Source organism: Sardina pilchardus, chromosome 3 (genome assembly GCF_963854185.1).
Source record: "Sardina pilchardus chromosome 3, fSarPil1.1, whole genome shotgun sequence".
Classification (NCBI taxonomy): Eukaryota; Metazoa; Chordata; class Actinopteri; order Clupeiformes; family Clupeidae; genus Sardina; species Sardina pilchardus.
In genome coordinates, this window is record NC_084996.1 from 15,585,266 (window position 1) to 15,606,857 (window position 21,592).

Here is a 21,592-nt window from a genome sequence, read left to right on the forward strand (position 1 = left end):
GGGAGGTATTGTAGCTGTCAGAAGTAAGTTCTTGTTTCATTTAATGAGTGTATTGTAATTGTTCAGACGCTTACACAGGGTTTGGCCTAACTGACTGAATATATCACTGAATTGATCATACGAAAGGTAACTCAAGTGCATTGAAAATGTTATATGTTTACATAGAATATGAGCCGTGTGTAAAAATGCACGCAGGTGGAACTAATTGAAATTGACTGCCATCCTAAATGTATGTGCATAAGCTTCCCAATCAACCAGTTACCCATTTCATCACTTTAAAGTCCATTGGGCATGGATTGGAAAAATCGTATTCGTTTAATGACATAAACGTTTAGTTTTAAAGGGAAAAAAAGGAAAAAGATATTGTAGAAATGTAAGCAACATCCTACAGTACGTGACAGGGTAGGGTAGGCCTAATGGCCTAGTGCTCAACCCGTTAGTGTTTTGCGTGACGATATTACACAATAATGTATCTCAGAGGAAGTTATTTCATACAAACACTTACGGATGTTTAATTGTGTGACCTGGTTTGGAGAATTGTGTTTGTCTAGTGTGATTTGAACGCTGGTTCCTTAGGAAGGAAAGCAAGCAAGCAAGTGAAGAAAGCAGTGAAGGCGTTCACTGGTTTCCACTCTGTGTTGTGGCAGGTGTCATGATCAGATTGCACGAATAATTGCAGTGCTTTTGTTGACATATTTGGCACTTTTAGTATAAACTGCTTTTCTGAGCTGAGGGAACGTCCAAAGTTGTGTCCATCATCAAGTGAAAATAACTACAAACAGCGCGTAATGCCCATTTACAGTCACTCTCCTGTAAGCTTGCGCATCACGACTTTAGAGCTATGGTATAACTAGAAATGTCTTAAGAGCGCATAGACTACTCATGTGAGGCGCTGTCAAACTAAATGACTGTGAAACGCACTGCACGATTTTGCCCACATTTTGGTGCGCCGTGGACTATATCGTTCGCTGATGAATGTTTGAATGTTTCCGCATGGCCTAAATTTGGCACGACACCAACTACTCCAGCGTTTAGTTACCCCTTTGTACAGTCATGCTGGTGGTCAGGAATTGCACCACAGATTTAATGCATACTTAATTGGGATCGGAGAAGTTCCAAATGGAATAGATTCTCATCCTTATATGCACAGACCCCAACCAACTCCACCAGGAAACTGAAAGGATGCTGATCAAACCTCGGGTCTTTACTGTAGATTTCAGTAAAGGTGCTGGTAGCAAACATGAATTAATTTGTTAGAGAGATTACTCTAAATACTATTTCTAACGAAGTTTTTCTCTTGTGCGCTGGTCACGTCTTTCACATTACATTACTTCCACCCTGTGCGAATAGACTTCTGACTGCTGCATTTATATCACTGGGATTTTGCCAGTAGTCATTCACAAACTCAAAATACAAACAAGAAATCTAAGTCGAGCAAGGACACATTCAATTTGCATTACTGCCAAAAAAATCCTCCTTCCAGCTTGTAGATTGGCTTATGGTTAATGTTAAGTTTGAACTCAGAGGCGGGTAATGATACACATTTATTTAACCACCCACTATTTTGAACTCTGAAACCATTTTAACACATTTTATTTCTGAAGAAAAAGGGGACTCCTAGAATATCAAGGGAACAGATTATTTTCAGATAGTTTACATTTGAAAAAACAGTCTTCACTTTGGACAGATGCAGTGATGGCGGTTCTGAATAAACAGCCCCATACCTCGTTCAAATACTATTCTTTCGCAGACCACCAGAGTGTTTCTGATCTCCACTTGCAGTTGTGCTACAACTGTCTTCATGTGATGCCTCGGGGTGCAATGCCCCCGTATGATCGCCTCTGATTTGGTAAGACATTTCATCAGGGCGGTAGACACCCCTGATGATACCATAAACCATGAGTCTTAAGCAAAACAGTTATTTTGATTTCAGACCAGCAACTCCACACTTCCCTGAAAAGGTTATTCTTGCCGCCTCAGAGTCCTCTGAGACAGAATTGTAGTCTCGACTGAGGTTAGGCCATGGGGTCTGAAAGAATGTGAGCAAAAATTAAATGCAAGTTGGGTCAGTTTGAGTCGGGGTGGGAAGCCACAGTCACTCAGTCTGTTTTTGAAATTCAACATGTAAGACTCCTCATGTGTCAATCACTCAGTATGGACACCCACTTGTCAACACTTTGAAGTCCTCCGTTTATCCTCTTTCATCCCTTTGTTAGGACTGACTTGGCTTCCTAAAATATTCAGCCGAGACACAAAATAAATGTTCTGTTTTGTTGGTAATTGTTCGGTGTTATGAACACTTTAGCCACCCTCTTGGCTGCATTACATAGGCACTCAGCCCTCAAACAGTTTGGGGTATAAAAATGCTTCACTGTGTGGTGACCAGAGAATACAGTTGTTTGGGGGACAGCTCAGTATTTTAGAACAACTTGTGGAATTATTTTCCAATTATGTTTCATATTTCCCATACTTCATGGACAAAGGAACAGTTTATAGCTGAGTGGGCAGTTGTGCCAGTTGCTATTCCCCTGACCAAAAAAAGTTGTTTTTGTCTTTAAACAGATAACCCAGACAAAATGGCTACCCCTCATATTTACCATAAACTAGGAATTTTGGAGTTACAGTGATCCTTTCTTTGAGTACATGGCTCAAAGACAGTTGGTGGATGTAGATTGATTGAATCTTTCCTGAGACGTGTCTCCCTAACCATCCTCTGCCCCGTCATTCTCCTATTTTTCAGTGTACCACTGAAACACACTCACAATGGGATTTCTACTGCAAAAGTCAGTGAGTAGCGATAAAAGAAAAAATATTTTCAACTCTATAGCACACAACATACTGTGCATTACTTTTCGTTTGCATAAATTAATTTGCAAGATACACTGTAACATTCAGGATTCAGTAACATTAAGGATGAGCATTTTTGAGTTGGGAGAGTAGATGAGTACACCTTGTGGCGAGGGGAATTGAATAGCAAAGCTTGTAAAAAAAAAGAAAACGGATAAATGTCAGTGACACATATTCTGCCCTCATTTGGCTGCATCCAGTATGTGACTTCTACCTTGAACTTTATCTTTGATGTCTGCACAGGGATCTGTTGTTTCAAGCAGGGCTCCTTGTAAACTTCATCTGAGGAAGACATGCCCGCGATGCACATTTGAACTGTGGTATTGTGGCTGGGCAGCAGGAACAGAAGTCACTGTGTCACGGCAGTGACTCACGCAGACATGGGTTTTGAATGGGATGTGATTATATCAATGACACACTGGCTGCTCTCCCGGACGGTCCCGCACGTAGCTCACTCAACTCTGGCTGCCCCTAAAAATAGCAGGGAGCACTCAGATCATCTCACATTTGCGTATTGGACGGCATACAGTGGTAAAAGTTTTCCCCAAAGAAGGTTTGGGTATCGCTTCAGATAGAGCCGTCCTTTTGAATGAAAAGCCTTTGAATACTGAGCAAGACTAATCTCAAACCAAACTGACTGGTTTAGGTTGTATTGACGACGTAATCAGAGAGGCTTGCTATAGTAACCTTTCTGGGAATCTTCAGTTATTTGAGCTCTGTATTAGTACCATGTACTTTTCTGTCAAGTGACTCTTTCAAGTGTGATCAGACCTGACCCAAGTATTGAAACAGCTGGGCATTTTGCCCCCATGGCTCTCACATTTGAAGTTACAGCTATCTGAGGGCTTTTCTCTCTTAAATCTGCTTAAGCTGTTGGGCAGATGGCTCTCCTTTCTCATTTGAAGCCAATCTAGCTCCAAACTCTTGACAGTTGTCACAAATTCCTTTATATACATGCTTTTAATCCAGGGATGTCGTGCTTGCTTATAATTATTTAATCACACATCATATAGTAGAAGTTATGATGGCTGTAAATTGAAGTCTGGTTCACATCCTTTGCTGTAATACAGGTATTACTAAATTAGGTGTGGCTACATGAATGAGAACTCACAAATCTTCCACAGTCGTAGCCAAAATTGTTAAAAGAGCAGAACATTGAAATACTCACCAGTTTTGAAACAGAACCAATCCAATACCTAATACATTTTTTTCAAAAGGAAAATGAGCTACTTGTTGAGAACATGAAAGAAAATGACAACTTTCTCTAATTACATCTCACTAAATGTCACGCAATTACTAAAACACACAAAGCACTGCTTGTTGGAGATTTTGGTACTAATAAAAGAGAAACAAGTCATATTAAACAAATCCCCTTCTCTAATTAGAGTTTTAGAAATTCATAACATAGGCGCTGGCATGTGACATAGTGATCAATTATTTACAGGAGCAGGTCATTACTGGAGAGAAATCAATGAAACTCACGACTAAGAGGCCTCTGATGAAGTGGCTCTCAAATGCATGATTGTAATGCACACACATTTCTCCTCTCTATTAAATGTGAGTGGAATATTCAGAGGCTCAGGAATTTGGAGTCTGTCCAAATAGTGGGACACCTGGCTCTGTTTATGGTCCCACTGGTAGGTGAGCCAAACCTCATCCTCACAGATAGACTGAAATAATTTGTATTAAACAACGTGCATCGCATAATTTGAAAAAAAGCCACTCATCAATTCATCACTTTTGAGTGATCAGGCCAGTCAGTTATATGCAATGAGAGGAACTCTACAGAGTGATCCTCACTGATGGATGCGGATACAGTGAAGCTGCAGCACACAGCTGAACACACACCTGAACACACACATGCTCCTGAATGCTAAATGTTACACCCACTCACACAGGTTCTCATTCCCACTGCAGCAGTAGTCCAATCCCTCACTAGGTTAGCTTGGTTTTCTTGGGGGCAGCAGGGACCACAGGTTTTGTTTCTACTGGTCTGACTGCTTGCTTGGTCCCAGGGCTGCCCAGATGGACTAGGCCGGACTGAGCCAGCCTGGCCTGTGGGCCATCTGTGTTTTCTATGGTCCGAACTCTGCTATCGGCCCATGTGACCATAGAGAAGAATTTGGGAGAAAAAAGTGATGTCATCAAGCGGTTTATTTCTCTGCTTCAGAACATCAACTCCGAAGCCAAGCAATCAGCAGTCCACATAGTCAGTGATTTCCAGACCATTGATGCCTCTTTTTGGGAGTCGGTGTGGATAGACTTTAGAGAGATTGAAAAGGGTAAAAGGAGAACGAGAGAGAGAGAGGGGGGGGGGGGTTGTATTGATTTTCAGCCAATTGGCAATTTGTTTTCTTATGAACTTCATCGGTTTCTTAGACCAGTACTGTTTACATGTATAACCCATTATGTAGCAAGAACATGGCCAATTACATTACAGAGAAGAAAAAAAAAAACAGGAAATTAAATGTTAGCAAATGGATGTTTAAAAAAAAAAAAAAAAAAAAAACCCTACTCTGTCATGGTGAAGAGAAAATGAACCCTCACATGAAAAAAAAAAAAAACCCTACTCTGTCATGGTGAAGAGAAAATGAACCCTCACATGAAAAAAAAAAAAAAAAAAAAACAGAAATGGAAACAAACACATGCGGCAGAAGGAGCTGCTTTTCCTTGAGGTTGTTAATCGGAATCAGGTGCGGCTCTCACCGGGCCGCCCTGGGGGCCGCTTTGACACGGCTCCGCCGTTTTGCACCGCGCCGTGGAAACTCAGACACCTCCCCGCGGCTCCCCCGGGGAAACGGAGCGCCTGCGAACGGCCGCCCTCGCGGAGGGAATCTTGGAGGGGGCAGAGGGAGGTGAGAAGCGTGCGATTAGACTCTGGAGAGACCATGTGTGCCTCTGCTGTTCACTCTGACCCAGCCAACAGGCTGGCCAGTCGCGGCAGTGGATATTTTTCAAAAAGATAGTGACGGGAGTCTTTTTCAAAACCTTTTTTTTTATTGAGATTTTCAGAGAATCAGCACATATACAAAATCAACATAACATATACAAAGTAACATAGACAACATAAAACACAACCCCCCCCCCCCCCCCAAACATAACAACAAACCAACACAACAACACAGGAGCCGGTAGAGTCTTTTAAAAGCAGCTCTTCAAAAGGATGCAGGGATTTAAGTGATTTTTGAACAGACTGATAATCATAGTTGTGCTAAAACATTATCTTTTAAACGAGATATAATCGTAGTATTTTTGTGGAAATGTAACGTGAAACAACTAGACAGTTAGAAGAAACTGCACAGCAGTCATTTTTCAGCTGATCCTATTGCCTCTGACACTCAGTGAGGGCCCCTGCAGTCATATCCACTCGTCTATAATTATTATAGATTGGTGGTTGTACCATTAAATAATCTGTTTGCATTGTTGAACTGCCTGCGCTGTGCTACTTAGATCAGCAAAGCCCGGTGTGGTTGTAGTAAGAAGGTTCCCTCTATACTCAGAGGGGGAAAAAAAGTGACAGAGAAATGTATTTTGGGGATTTTAAAATCCAAACCCTGGTGGAATCTTGTGTCCTCTGGGCAAAGGCTGCATGTTTTTGGGATTTTGTTTTGTGGAGCTCATAATTCAAGACAGACATGATTTGTAAGCCAAAAAGCTTTTCTCAGTCTTTAAGGGGATGCCATGAAAAAAAAGCAGAGAGAGAGAGAGAGGGGCGGGAGACCGACAGTGAGTAGAGGGAGAAAGACAGAGCGAGAGAGAGGAGACTTCAGAAGGTGGTCCTGATTTCTGTCTTGGTTCCTTTTTCTCGATTTTGTGCCGTACATGCTTGCTTTGGCACAGGGTTTGTTTCCTCCCTAATACTGCAGTTGGTGGATGGGCCTGATGAGTCTCTTGCCCTCTCTTTGGCTCTGTGTGTGTTCGTGTGTGTGTGTGCGTATGCGTGTGTTTGTGTCCTTATCAAATCCCCGCCTGCTTGCACACCGTTTGACACAGGCCTGTGTGACACTATGCTCTGTCAGCTGACTGGCTCATGGTCCTCTGCAGAACCCAGAGCTTGAGTGCTGCTATCAGACGTGGGGATCTGCTCTGAAATGTTGATGAGATGATGGCAGGCACATGTGTGCTTTATCAGATGCCCTTATTGCCTCCATGTCACACCCCACTGTGTGAGGGTGGGCTGAGAGCGTGCGCACGCATGCATGCACGCACGCACGCATACACACACAGCATACTCATAAAATCATACACATACTTTCATATTCACTCTCGGCTTTGGTCCCCACTGCTCTTGGCCTGCCAGTTGGTATCTCTTTAACAATGTCTTGCTTTCTCACATACACAGACACGCAGCCTTAGTCACACAGCCAAAGTCTTAATTCATTGAGATACTACACATGACAGATACTGTACATTATTTATGAAATAAATGTAGTGAGCCATATTTATCAGTTAAACTTGAGACTTTAACCATAAACCCAGAGAACTAAATGGCTTCACACAGTATACAGTTCACATGGGGCGTCTGTCAGTCGCTTGGTGTCTCTTTTCGCTTTGGTTGGAAGAGCTGGAGCTGAAATAGCTGATTTCTTTTTGCGGGCTGCTAAGGCAACCACAATAACAGAGAAGGGGGGAAAAGCAGCAAATATGGAATGCGCTGCTTGGTGGCTTTATGCTTTCTGTGTTAAACCTAATGCGTGTTTGATCACCGGGACTTCGTATTTGAGTATTAGTGTGTTTCTGGGCGTGTGCATGTCTGTATGCGTGTGTGTGTGTGTGTGTGTGCGTGTGTGTCAGGGGGTTGACCCCCATGCCCCCTGTGTTGGGCTGCAGTATTGCCAGCGACAGGACCACCCTGGGAGTGTGTAAGGGCAAGTGACTTGGGACTGGGGGTGTGATGATTAATAGCCCTTGTGCAAACTATATGCTCAGGCTGTGCACACACACACACACACATACACACACACACACACACACACACACACAGAGACAGATACACACACATATTCATACCCGTTCAACCCAGCGGTCTCAGCTGGCTCTCCTGTTTCATAGCCAGACAGAGCTTGAGCATGACACAATGCAACAAAACACACATGAATATACACATATAACCACACAAACAAACAAACCAAACAAACACAGACACAAAAACTCGTGCACATGTTTGACCACAGCTGTGAAGCGAATAGTGAACGCTCTCAAGAGACATGCTGGCCCCTAGTGGTTCAGTTGTAAATAGCACCCCTAATCTCCAGTGGACGGGGAATGAGCGTGATTGCACAGGCAGAGAGCTCAGCTCCCTCCTTTGGCCTGGCCTCTGGCCCCTCTCCCCTCTCTCTCCACAGCCTGTGGGCACCAGCTCCCCTCTCTCTCTCTCTCTCTCTCCCAACCTCCCGCACCCCCGCCCCACTGCCCCCCCCCCCTCCCCAGCTCCAGCGAAGAGAGTGACCCAACCGTGACGCATGAATGCAAGCCAAACACGGTTACCAGCGGGAGCGAGCCCAGCCAGCAGGAGGCTAATTGTTGGGGAGGAGGGCTCTCTTCCCTCCCCTGCCAGGGGCGCAGTCAACTGGGATCAGAGCTGGAAGGGTGGCCCCGCTGGGTGGCCCTGGCTAGGCCCCAAGGTCCCCTGCCCACCCCTCGCCCCAGCCCCTCTCATCCCCACACAGCCACCACCACTCTCCAGCACTGTCTGCCAGAGAGTGTGTCACCCTCTAAGAAACTGATGTCAGACTGTGTGTTTTGTTTTCCAGTGTGTTTGTATGGGTTTGGTTCATTGTCCGTCCACTGTGTGTGTGTGTGTGCGCGCGTGTGTGTGTGTGTGTTGTCCATCTTTCGCTCGCTGAGTGTTAATGTGAAGAAAGGCGCTCTCGCACTTTGCACTGTAGATCCTTCCTCGTATCCACTCATGGGTTTTTGTGCATCTGTTGAAAAGCCCTCTCTACTCCACCACTGCTGGGCTAGGCTGCATACCTGAGGTTCTTAGCAACTTCTCTCGCCATCTGTCTCATAAAACCCGGCTCTAATCTCCATAATGCACACAAGTAAACAAACACAAAACAAAACCCAATGCGGTGCCGTCTTTGGGGAAGGGTCCTGTTTTCCTCCCCTAAGGTTTTCTGTTGATCCTCTTATTCAGAGGAATAAAAAAATACTCTTTAATTTTCGTTTTGTGTTTACATAAAACATGTCTGTTTTCAGTTGAGTTACTTACAGTCACGTAACCTGAGCGCCAAAATGCTTGTCAATGAGTTCAAGGCACAGGCACTAGAATACATGGTTTTTCTTTTCTGTGTGTGAGTATGATTGTGCCTTTGTTGATAGCTTTCCTTTGCTGATAAAAAGTAAAAAAGACCCCAACTTCACAGACCACATTAAGCAGAGAACCATCAGTAATAGACAGTCCAATGAAACCATTTTATTGTTTTCTTTCCTTTCGATCTTCTTTAATCATTCTTTCTACTAGAACTTTATATACAGTGAATATTATTTGCACCTGCATTGCCATTGCATCATAGGTTATATATGAATGCATGCATGAGATGTGTCATCATGCCTCTAACCTAGTCAGGGAAGATTTGCGTTCTTAATGTACAGTGTGTGCATGTTACCGTAGGTGCTTTGAATATTTTCCTTTCCAACAACACGTGCACAGCTGTGTTTATGCATATTTACAGTCATCTGGCCAGCCTCCAGATGGACCTTCATCTTTTTCTGATCTACTCGGTTGTCTGTTTCTAGGACCTTCTTCTCTTTTTTGATCCATTCGGTTTCTAGAAATTATGAATGGGTAATTTTTTTTCATCCTGTTTTTGCTATTTTAAACATTTCACTGTGGAAGAACTGGCTGACATCTAAAACCTCATCAGTGGTACTAATACAATCAATTTAACTGTCTCTATTAAACAAAATAACCAACAAGATAGCAACAAGAGGTCCATCTCTGTCCACCAGATGTGGACCTCATCATTTTCAACTCATAGATCTCCCCTAGATTACAGAAGAAATCAGTGAAGTCATGATAAAAGAAGCTTTAATTTTCCTTTGTCTACTTTGGACTTCTCAAACTGAGCTATGCCTGTGAAAGAGTTGTTTTCAATACACAAAACACTTTATGTTCTACGTACACAAATGTGTATCCCTACACAGCCACGCGCACACACAAACACACACACACACACACACACACACACACACACACACACACACACACATACACACACACACACACACACTAGAACATGAGTGACTAACTCTTTTCTGAGAATCAGGAACCACTTACAGGATCTTAGGCTGGGAGATAAATAACAGGCGGAGAGACAGACCGAGAGGGCTGAAAGAGGATGACTACCAGACTCCCAGCCCCAGCGGACCCCTAAATAACCCTGAGCCCATGGAGGCATCTGAGAGGCAGACGTGGCCCTCAAGACAGAGAGGGAGAGCGGGAGAGTGACAGACAGAGAGGGAAAGAGGGAACCTGGGGATTCATCCATTCATTCCGGGTGCTGTCATGCAGAGGACATTAATATTCTATGCAGGGAGAGCAGGGGATGAAGGGGTCTCCATAACTCCTCTCTGGCTCTCTGGCTCCAGGAGGAGTGCCAGCTGTCTGTCCGCACGGCAGGCCCACGACCTACAACGTCTCCTGGGCTGATGCGAGTAGCTGCCTGCTCCCCTCTCCACCCTAGAGCTGAAACCATCCAGGCGTGACTTCCTCTATCCACTCCATACATGCCCGTCTTCCCTCGTCCTTTCCTGTTCTTCATATTCAATGCATTTAACACAGTCTGTGTGTGTGTGTGTGTGTGTGTGTGTGTGGCACAGGAGCTCACTTGGGTATTAAGATATTGCAGTAGTGAGGAGGTGCCTTCATCTCTCAGCTAGAGTTTTTTTGTTGTTGTCAGACACTGTGTCAGGCCACTTTCCGCAGGATAACTGTGCGGCGATAGGATATCTAGCTTCCTTTCAGACGGGTGGGAAGAGGAATGAGTGGGGCCCCCTCAGTAACACACACACACACACACACAGGCCAAAGAAAGAGTCCAGCCTGCTGCTGAGATGCAACCTGTGCTCTGTGCGAGTCAGACCTCGTAGCCCTGCACTGATAGCCCACAACCCAAAGGGAGCTTTATAAGTGATTTTATGATTATACGCAAGGGATTGAAAATGCACACACACAAAAAGAAAAAATCCTTCAGAAAGAATATGTCCTAATGATATACACTAACCAATTGGGATTGAATTGTAGTTTAGTGCTGCCTCAGCAGTCTGACATGAACAGGTGGACAACTGAACTTTTGACCCGGTGCGGAGGAAAGGTTCTATACTGCAGCTGTCGAAAGAAAAAGACATAAACAATTAAGGGCAGCATGAGGCCCAGTTGAACAAACAAGAGTATGTTTACAAATAATACTTTCACCAGAGCTACTGTTGTGTCTGAGCTGCCTTACGACTGAACTCTTGACCCTGTGGAATTCCTCTTAAACGCTAAGCAACTCTTGCAGTAACAGTTGGGTTAGGAACGGGTGAGATGACAAGTTGGGTGAACAGAGCCCATTGCAAGGAATTGTAGCATTTTAGGGCTTTTCGCTTTCGTTAAGACATGGAATAAAACAGGATGAATGCATTATTTTTGGATTACCTTCGGTTGTTTAAAACACCAAGCACATCCAGTTTCTGTCCATGTACAAAACATTGTCCCATTACTCACCCCTAGCATGTATGCATACTAGAAAGACACATGTATGCATACTAGAAAGACACACACTTGTTAAGGCTCATACAACTTGCAAATCAATTTTATGTATGTTTTAAGCCACAGAGAAAACAATTAGTTAGAATAACACAAAAGAGTGTTGCTCTTTACTGCTCCCCATGGTGTGTTTGTGTGAGTGAGAGAGAGGGAGAGAGAGGGGGAGAGAGAGGGAGAGAGTGTGCGTGTGTCTGCCTGCCTGCCTGTGAGAGAAGCATATAAATTAAACTCGTAAACTTAACAGGTCATACACAAGAGGTGTGTGAATGGAAATTACCCCCGCAAATATAATTAACTGGCTGCTGCCACCTTTAAAACACAGCTGTGCTCCCATCGCAACCTCGTGGTATACAGTGATTGCTCTAATGACTCCTAAAACTCTCTTTTGTCCCTGTACTGCTGACAATGTCCAAAGTACACACACTCTAATTCTGGAAACCGTCAACATGTTTGAGCAGGAGAATGTTCTGAAGACCAGAGCAGACTCTTTGGGTGGCGTGAAAGCCCCTGACGCGTGCTAACGACTCACTAAACTCTGCACTGACCCTGCCAACAGCATATTACAGTTGGGTGATCCACCAGTCAACTAACGTGCACCTGATCAAGTAAGGGCCAACACTTGGGTTTCTTGGTTTTACAATCACACTGCACTGGCTTAGCATGGGAGCCTAATAGTCCTCTGAGGAGCTTCAAGAGAGTTTACTTTCTCTTGATGTCATCGAGATTGTTGTGTTATTGGGAAATGATAGAGAATGATAGGTCTCTCTGCCATCTAGTCAGGAGGATGATACAGTATGATACATATGACCTGGAAAATAAAGCCTGTTATGAGACTTTTTCAGCAGTTAATATGATAGGTACATTGCTGGTCCTACATGGCTGTTTAGCAGCATCCACTGGTGCTGGCTGGAATGAGATCTATGGGTAAACAGAGGCCTATTAGGCACTGGCCTGTCAAAGATGTGATGAGGCCTCACTGGGAAACCAGTGGCAGGTTGCTTTAATAAAGGTATACATTAAGCTCTAGTTGGCATACATGCAGACCAACGTTACATCTCTAATGTGCAAAAGTTGTCATCACTAAGGCGCAATTGTTGCGTCAGTGAGCACAAGCACATGTGCCCTCTGACTCTGGGGAGTTTAATCACCTCATCTTTCCACTGCTTGTTAGCCTACCTCAACACATCCAAGGACACGCAAATTAAGCCCTAATGTTAGCAACTTTATAGGCACCCATTGAACACAGGGTGGCTGAGGAGATGACAGAGAGGTTAGCCAAGTATCCCATCTCACCCGAAGCGCACACACAGCCAATCACACACTCCGATACGCACTGCCAGAGATTCCTAACTAAGACGTGCTTGGGTCGGGGCTCTTGGTGGTGGGAAAGTAGAGTGTCTTAAACCACGGAGCCAGTGAAAATATAATGCACTAATGATGGAGCCGATACCCCATAGTTCCTCCATACTCTATCTACATCATTAGCAGTATTCACATACTGGAATAGCCAATGTGTGAGGAGGAGCACATGTCTTCCATTTTATAGATCTGCACAAATCAGTTCCCAGTGGATAGCGAGCATACTTTCTGCTTGTTTTGGTAAAACTTCTCCTTTTTTTTTACCCCCTCTTGAAGAGCACTTACACGGGGTGTATAATAATGTACGTGTCCAAAAACAGCGGAGCTAATTTGGGATTTTGCGCTATTGCTCTTGTAGGATAACGATGATGAACATTTTTACAAGTATGTGTGTTTTTCTCATCATTATGCTCCATGTTCTGTAGAGGCCTGGAGTCGCGCCATTTTATTCTCATAAAATAAAATGTATTCATGTAGGGCTTTGTAGAGGAAAGATGCCATGTAGGCTGTTACAAATGCCTCGACTACTCCCATGCCTCCTTATTATTGTGCTCTGGCCCCTCTGAAGCATAATAAATAACAGCTGATTGAGCCTTCATTCAAACCATGTAGGTGGCGCATCACACTTCAGCTACCTGTACCACATCAAGCTCTCAGCCAGGCGTCCCCAGGAACTAAAGAGGCAATATAAAAGCAGTCTGTCTCACTCTGTGTATCCGGTAATTCCCTTAGTTCTCCATCTTTCTCTCATCTATTCCCTGTCTCTTGCTCTTTCTCAGTCACCCAGATCATTTTCACACCCAGTAAACATTGTGAAGAAGCCCCCTCCCCACCGAACTGTTGGGCTGCATTCCAATAGAGTGGCGTGAAGGGGGGGGGGGGGATGGACTTATTAACACCCTCTAAAGGCCCCTAAATCCTGTGAGCGGGGGCCAGAGGCGACGGCGCGCAGTGATGACACCTGTGGCTGCGGAGCTGGTCTGGAAGGCTTTGGCTGTCATGCCTCGGAGAGATGACTGGGGCCGAGGAACCCAGGGCCACACATCTGCAGACCCGCCGGTCAAGGCAAGAAATTTATGGACTGCAGTGAGAAAGACAGAAAGAGAGAGAGAGAGCAAGAGAGAGAAAGAGAGAAAGAGTCAGAGTGAGAGGAAAGGAACAGGAATGCCGGTTGGAAAGAAACGCCTGACAGTGTGGTCCTCCGAGACGTGATTTATTGCCTGGAGAGATGCACATCCATTCACCCAACATTTTTCTGTACTGGTGTCCCGACGTCTCTATCTTTCCCACTGTCCATGAGTGTTCCGCGCTTTCTGTCTCTGTCAGCTTGGCACCATCACGCCTTATCTCAGAGGCTGTTTTTCCTTCGTGACGGCAGTTTGATTGATCCACCTCACCCTGCAGGAGGACCTGAGCGTGCGAGGCCATATTGTTAAATCAGCATTTGGGATTTTAAAAGCGGCTTGGGGTTTTTGGAGCATTGTAATGATTGATGCAATCAGTTTATGGACTAAGGGTCCCCGAACACAGCCAGAGCAAAAATGATGAAATCAGGGTAGTGTTTTTGTTAGAAAAAACTCACTTTAGGCTGCCTAAAGAGCTCCCTTGCCCATCAATCATCAAAACATCTGTTCCCTCACTGAGACAAATATTCCCTGATATCATACATATTCTAGCCTTGGACAGGTCATCTCATTTTGACTTTGGGCCTGACACTCAATCGACCATTTCAGTTGTAGTCATTTACAGGCAGATTTTTATCTCAAGCAACGTCACGCCTTTCGGTGCCATGTTACAACACCTACTCAATCACCTCAGCCACACGAACAACACGCAAAATGTCAGGCACAAAAGATAGACCTTGATTATTGAGAGGTACATACAGAGTCACATAGAAAGTCTTTGGTCTCAGCCCCAGTCCTTTGTTGGCAGTTTTTGTGCTTGGCTTCACCCAACGGTGCCTCTGTTGTCTGTCCAGCTCTAAGGGAGAGCCACGTCCATTTTAAAGAGCCCCTGGGATCTTTGTGCTCTCTGAGCTCACTGTGTTTTTCAGACAGAACTTTCCAGAACCCTCATTAGTACAGTGAGCAGTCAGATCTACACTTCAGTGAGGGGAGGTGTTGTCAAGATTGCTGAAGGTTGACTGGAAGGTTGCAGGACTATTATGTTCTTGACTTAGAAAAGAAAACATGCACGACAATGGTGAACAAAATACTCGGATATTGGTAAGTTTGTCACAGGATGATGACGCAATGGGTAGGACAGGGGTAGAGCTTTAATCTTGGCACACATGTTTCACTTCTGCAAGGAATCAGACAGGAAATGACATGTCTAAACTGACACCTCTTTTCTGGGTGTTTGCTTTCTCACTCAGAAGCACACTGCACAGAAAGTTATCATGCGGCATCTCAAGTGTCAGTAGCACTCCTTTTAATAGGAAACTTTACGGCAGAGCCCTTTCCCCCAAACAGACCTCCCAACTAGTAGATCTGAAGTGTTCAATAATCATTATTATCAGGAGGGCTGACTAGCTTGCAAACACTTGACCTTTTTGGCTCTTAACTCTCTCTCCCAGAAGCACAGTAAGAGAGAATAGAGACATTTTGAAAGGGCGGTTCAGGTTGTGCGCAGTGTCAGCACACTGAACATACTGTTTCGGGGTGCCCGCTTGGGGACTATGAGAACAGGGCTCTTTCATTCGGAGTGCAACTTTCTCCCCGCAGCTTCTTTTGATATCATGCTCATTAACACTGTGGAATTTTCAGGGCTCTCCTGCGATACACAGAATTATTCCCACTTCTGTGTAGGATGCATGGTCTGTGTTGGGCCGGGTGTTCTATGCTGTGAAACGCTGGCACCAGACCAGTGTGTATTATCGTTGGCACAGCATGCGAATGGTACTCTGTGGAATCAGCGAGAGTTGCAGTCATTACTTATTGCACAACCGTATCATTTTTGAAACCCTCATGGTGTCAAGCTCTTTTCTGTCTTTGAATGCCAGGTCAGGCTTGAGGTGGAGCACATAACCGTCACTCCGAGTTGAACTTTGGTTTAGACCCTTCGCCCCAAAGCTCTGTTCCTCATCGCATTCTGCTTAATCTAACTCGTAATGAGCTAAATTAGAATGATAGAGAATGACAGCAGACCCCTTGGACAAGGGGCAAGCAACACACGCTGACAGGTACAAACCAAGTTTCTCAGTCCAAAAAAGAAACCGATGACATCATCTCGACAAAAGGAGCAAAACCCCAAAACCAACAGTGATGAATTTACACTCATTAACTCGCCAAAACATGAAATAAAAATGCGCTGCCTCGGGCCACTATATTGGACCTGTAACGGCGTGGGCTCATCACCCTGTTCAGTCATGTGCTATGTTGCATGGTATGCATGCGCAGAACATCCAAACCAGGCTATTTGAAGTCCAGCAATAATACATTTCTTATAAATCATAGAGCACGCTAAAGTCTCAGTATAGCCAATAAAACGTACAGTAGTTTTCTCTGTAATCATAAAGTCCTTGCCACCCCAGCCTCATACTGCTGACTGTTTACATAACTGGATAAAGAGGTAGGCCTATAGCCCCACCATTTGGGCAACATGACACTTTTATGGTCTACTTAGTGAGAAAATGCTGCGCTGCCACGTCAGACACACGTACTGTGCATTCATTTTATCCCCAGTATTTCGGCCGGGTTGTGTTTTGTTGAGACGCTGCGTTGCACGCTCTGCCTAGGCAACCACGCCGGTTTACGAGGCGTGACTCATCCAACAATGCCGGGAGGTCCGATTGCTCAGCTAATTGAAGCTGGCTGGAGATCACAAGCTGAGCCTCAGCCCCTCTTGTTGCAAAAAAATGGCCCTAAAATCCATTACATCACAGACGCCAGGAGGACAGCAGGATGCCCTCTCCCTGGCTGCCATTGGGTGAGCAACACCCTGCTTTTCCCTCGGAGTCTTGTTAGTTCATATTTGCCTCATAAGGGCGATCCCCATCCTTAAAGAATCCAGAAGGAGCATTATTTTCCAGAACACAATGGAAGGAAAACTGTTCTGTTCTGTTCAGTTGGGGACACTATTAGTCTTCAAAGTCTAATTCCACATGCATCAGGGATTATAAGACAGGCTCAAGAAATGGCACTAGAACAAAGGGACAGAAATGAGGGTGTTAGTGTTTGCAGGAGCTCATTAGATGTCTCTCTGTTGTCGGTAAGTCCTGCCTCAGGCCTCTTCTGGGGACAAAAAGCTCCGTAAATCTCCTGGCTGAGGTGCCACGGCTCCTAATCCAGCTGTGGCTTCTTTCCATCCAGCACACTGACATGGCCAGCTCTATCTGCTCAGGTTCTTGTAAGATCTGTGGTCAAATGTCACCCATGAATTCTGCCACGCTAAATCCAATACATACTACTCTCCCTGAGATGGTGTGATAAAAGGAGGAATGTGACATGTGGTCAACACTTTTGTGGGCTATTGGGAAGGAAGGAAGGCCTGAGGGAGTAAAAAAAATAGCCAGACTTTCTTCTTGTGTCCACCTTGCAGCACAGTGGTTGGGCCTAACCTTTTTATCAGTTAGGCTAAATCTCGCTGTGAATCATAAAGATTTAACACATTTAGAAATATTACCAGTGCACACACAGTTATTTCTTACCTCAAAGGTATCCATCTGTCAGTTTGTCTGAACGTTGGAATTCCACCTCTTTGACATGATATACTGGGTGATGCTGATAACATGAATGATGTTACCCACATAAATTATGCCATACATTGCAGTATGCTTTGGCTTTGGTCTTGACTGGAATCACTGTATATTAGGACCATTTTTTTTTATTGGATACCAAAAGAATGCTGCAAAATTACTTCAATTGCTAATCCAGCAGGGGTTGATGAGAGAGAGACAAATATGCTGGTTCAACATCAAAATGTTACCTCATGTGTCTTGCTTCACTCAATGTCCAGTCTGTGGCCACAAAACTACTGCCATCTCCTTCTCTCTCTCTCTCCATGTCTGTCTGTTCCTATTTCTCTGATTCTCTGTCTGTCTGTTCTCTGTCGCTCACTTTGAAACCCCTCTAGTTGTAATAGACAACATGCCCTTTGCACAACATGAACTGCTGCTTGGGTGGATTTCATCTTTTTATTTGTTTTCTGAATGCCAAGGTGACGGGTGTCCTGACAACAATGAGGCAATTACATCTCCGTCTATATAGAAACAGACGTCCTCCACGGCTTAGTTTAGCTTTTCCTTTCAATTTTTTTTCACGTCCCCTCCCCAGACTGGTCATCAAAAGCGTTGCGGCTTATCGTAAAAAAAGGGACTCATCATCGCTGAGGTTGAACCTTTTAGGGGTGTTTTCCTACCAACTCCCAGCGAAGCAACAGCTGCTTTTGAGGTGTGTGCCCGGCAGGGAAAAGCTGACTGTACAGTACACAGCGTCTCGTTTGCCTCATTACGTGCCCGGCGTGCCCAAGCCATCCAAACGCTCCTGAGGAGACAGAACGCTTGTTGTTTGTAATGTGGCCGGGAGCTCTGCAAGTGTGAGAGTGGGGTGAGAGAGAGTGATGTAATGGCGTGAGTGAGGAGCGCCTCTGGTCTTTATCAATCCTGTTTTGGGTTCTGTCCTGCTGTTTACCCTGTGCTTACAGTACATCCCACTGGTTGTGTAGTGGTGGAACTCTTCACAGATACTGAGCACTGTTGCCAACTCCATCCAGGGGACTGGAGAGGACGAAAACGGACCCTCGGTCCATACCTGATACCAGTAGGCCCTTCAGAATGAATATAGCAGAGACTGATGAGATATAGCTGTTCACACCTCTCGCCGAAGCTTGTTTGCATCTGTTTGTCCTAGGCCTGCTCCTTGCGGTGATTTTTTACACTTGCCGTGAAATTGATACCTCATATTATGTTCCCTGTGCGGACGAGCGTGAGATAATAGCCGTTGTCAGCACTCTTGAGTTTTAAGGGGTATTTCTGACACATCTCCCACGCATTACACAAGTGTTACGCAAGTGCAGTGAGAGCATCATGCGGGCTTGGTAATGAGCACTTTCACTAAGCACTACTGAGCTCATTTTTTCTCTCTCCTTGAAACATAATTCAGTTTATAAGTGTAACTTAGCTTGGTGCCAGACATTGCATTCGCCCTGTGCTGCAAAGACTAGTACTGAACTTACGGTATTACTCATTATATTACCCAATAAACAGACAGCATGAAATCAATATTCAAACGGGAACACCTTTCACCTAGATGCTGTGTCTGGAGAACAGGAACAGTTTGTAATATCTGGCCACACAAAAAGAGTTGGTAAGCCTGGTCCAGTTTACCAGAACTGTGTGATGTCAACAGCATCCCGTAATTTTAAAAAGTATACATAAATACATTTTTATATCAGAACCTCTAATCTAATCAAGGCAAAATTTGTGTATATCCTCTATGATACTGTTCTGGGGCCGATTTGCTATGCCCTGGACTGATACTGGATAGACTGCTATTGAAAGATTGCAGAGACATATTCTCTCTTGTGGAGAAAAACAAATGGTTGTTTGGGCTTATAAAGATCCACTGATGATTGGATAATTATCGCCAAATTAACTGATATCGAAACATAGCAGGAACACATTCCCCCTTACAGAGCAAAAAAAAGGAAGTGTTGTGTGACTGTTGTTGTGACTGTTTTGTGAGAATTCAAACTCCCATATGTGGATGTTACAACCCCAGTGTGATTTTAAACAAACTGGAAGAAATGGACATTCATTTTTTTTTTTTTTGAAAACAAAAAAATGCATTCACTTCCACCACAGCTGGGAGGGACGTCAGAAATGTCTGGCTCAGACTGGCTGGATGATTTCACCCCGTTAAACACACTGCTGTCAAAAACACAATGCGTGACAGATGCTTGGTGACACATTTCAAGCTTTGCTGATCTAAATAGAGTTTATCAGCGCAAAGCCATTGGCACTGAGAAACAATTAAGCCAGCGATAAGAGGGTTGGACAGGGGGGGATGTGTGTGTGAGATAGCACAGCGCTCATTACGAGAGACTGAGGACAGCTGTGAGATAGCACCTATTCATCACCGGGCATGTGATAGAGAGAGAGAGAGGAGAGAAAAGGAGAAGGAGAGAGAGAGAGAGAGGATGAGGAAACTGAAAGAAAAGAGGATGAAATTGAGAGAAATATGGCATGATAAAAAAAACAGTGAGAGAGACAGAGACAGGAAGGGAGTGAGAAAGAGTGAGAGACGGAGAGAAAGAGTGGAGGAAAAATAGCATGTCAAGAGGCCTGAAGGTGAGGTGGGTTTGAGATAAGCCCCTTCTTGCTGACAAATATCTCATTCTTGTGTGTGTGTGTGCGCGCAGGCACGCGTGTCTTGAATGCGTATATATCATTGGCTCAGTTGATTAGCATGTCCATGTGAGTGTTTCCAGGCCCAGGCGTGACATCTGTCATGTTTGGCATGTAAAATATGGCATGATGGCCTACAAGACAAGTAAGACATGTCTCTCCTCCTCAATCTTTTCTCAATCTATGCACACGTGACCACAATACATGTGACAGCACATTGGACTCATTGAGTCAAGATAATCATGAAGTCAGTGAGAAGAGCTTAACCAACCAAGCACCTCTGTACGGTCACCAGGCAGAGATCACTGCCCTACAGCAGGTGTAAACAAGGGTCTTTCAGCACATCGAATGACCCCTTCAGAATTACAGCCCAGTTGAGCGGGGTCCGTCCAAAGCCTGGCCTCGCTGCTTCAGTAACCCCCTGTCCCTTAATGAAATCCTGGGAAGCACAGTCCACAGCTCGCTGATGTCATTAGAATAACAGTCCTTTCTCAAGTTACCACGGGAACCCTGGATGCTACTCAACCACTGGTGATACTCTCAGTTTACCAGAGCCGAGATTTAAGACAGTTGTAATAGGGGCCGAATAAAAGCCACTGGGTTTTTCGGAGTCTCAGCGTGTTATAAATTGATGTAACTGGTGGCTTGGGGATTTTGTTATTCAATGCTTGTTCACTGTTAAAAGCAAACCAAATCAATTTGCTCTCTATTTGTTCATTTCAGAGAGGGCTGGATGAAGTGGGTTCTAAGTGTATCTGTGCGAGTGAGCGTGTGTGTGTATAGGCGGGTGTTCTCTGCAATCAAGCGTTCGAGTAGGTTGGAAACCTGGAGAGTCCACTGATGTTGAACTCTCTACCCCCCTGCTCCCCACCCCCCTCCTCTCTCTCTCTTTCAGCCTGTCACTGTAACCTGCATGCCCGTCGCTGTCGCTTCAACATGGAGTTATACAAGCTCTCGGGCAGACGCAGTGGGGGTGTCTGCCTCAACTGCCGTCACAACACAGCTGGTCGCCACTGCCACTACTGCAAGGAGGGCTACTACCGCGACATGTCCAAGGCCATCTCCCATCGCAAAGCCTGCAAAGGTAATGCTTGCATGTATACACTATATTCATACCTTATATTCACATATTGTATATACTAGTTTTTTATTTTGCCACCAACTAGATCAAAATACTCTAAAAGTGCCTACCATTTCTTCTGGAAACTTCTGAGTCTGTGCTGCAGTTGCACAGTACTTTTAAGCAGTAGGCTCACAGCGAGTGTGCAGAGGGATTAAAACAGAGGGAG

The 21,592-nt window shown here is 44.7% G+C and overlaps 1 protein-coding gene across 1 annotated transcript in view; it reads left to right on the forward strand.

The window, feature by feature from the left end:
• Positions 1-21,592, forward strand: part of ntn1b (netrin 1b) — a 44,654-nt gene that overhangs the window by 1,972 nt on the left and 21,090 nt on the right. Inside the window, exon 3 of the mRNA XM_062532096.1 lies at positions 21,199-21,387. Coding sequence (XP_062388080.1) covers positions 21,199-21,387 — 189 coding nt within the window. The remainder of the gene's footprint in view (positions 1-21,198; positions 21,388-21,592) is intronic.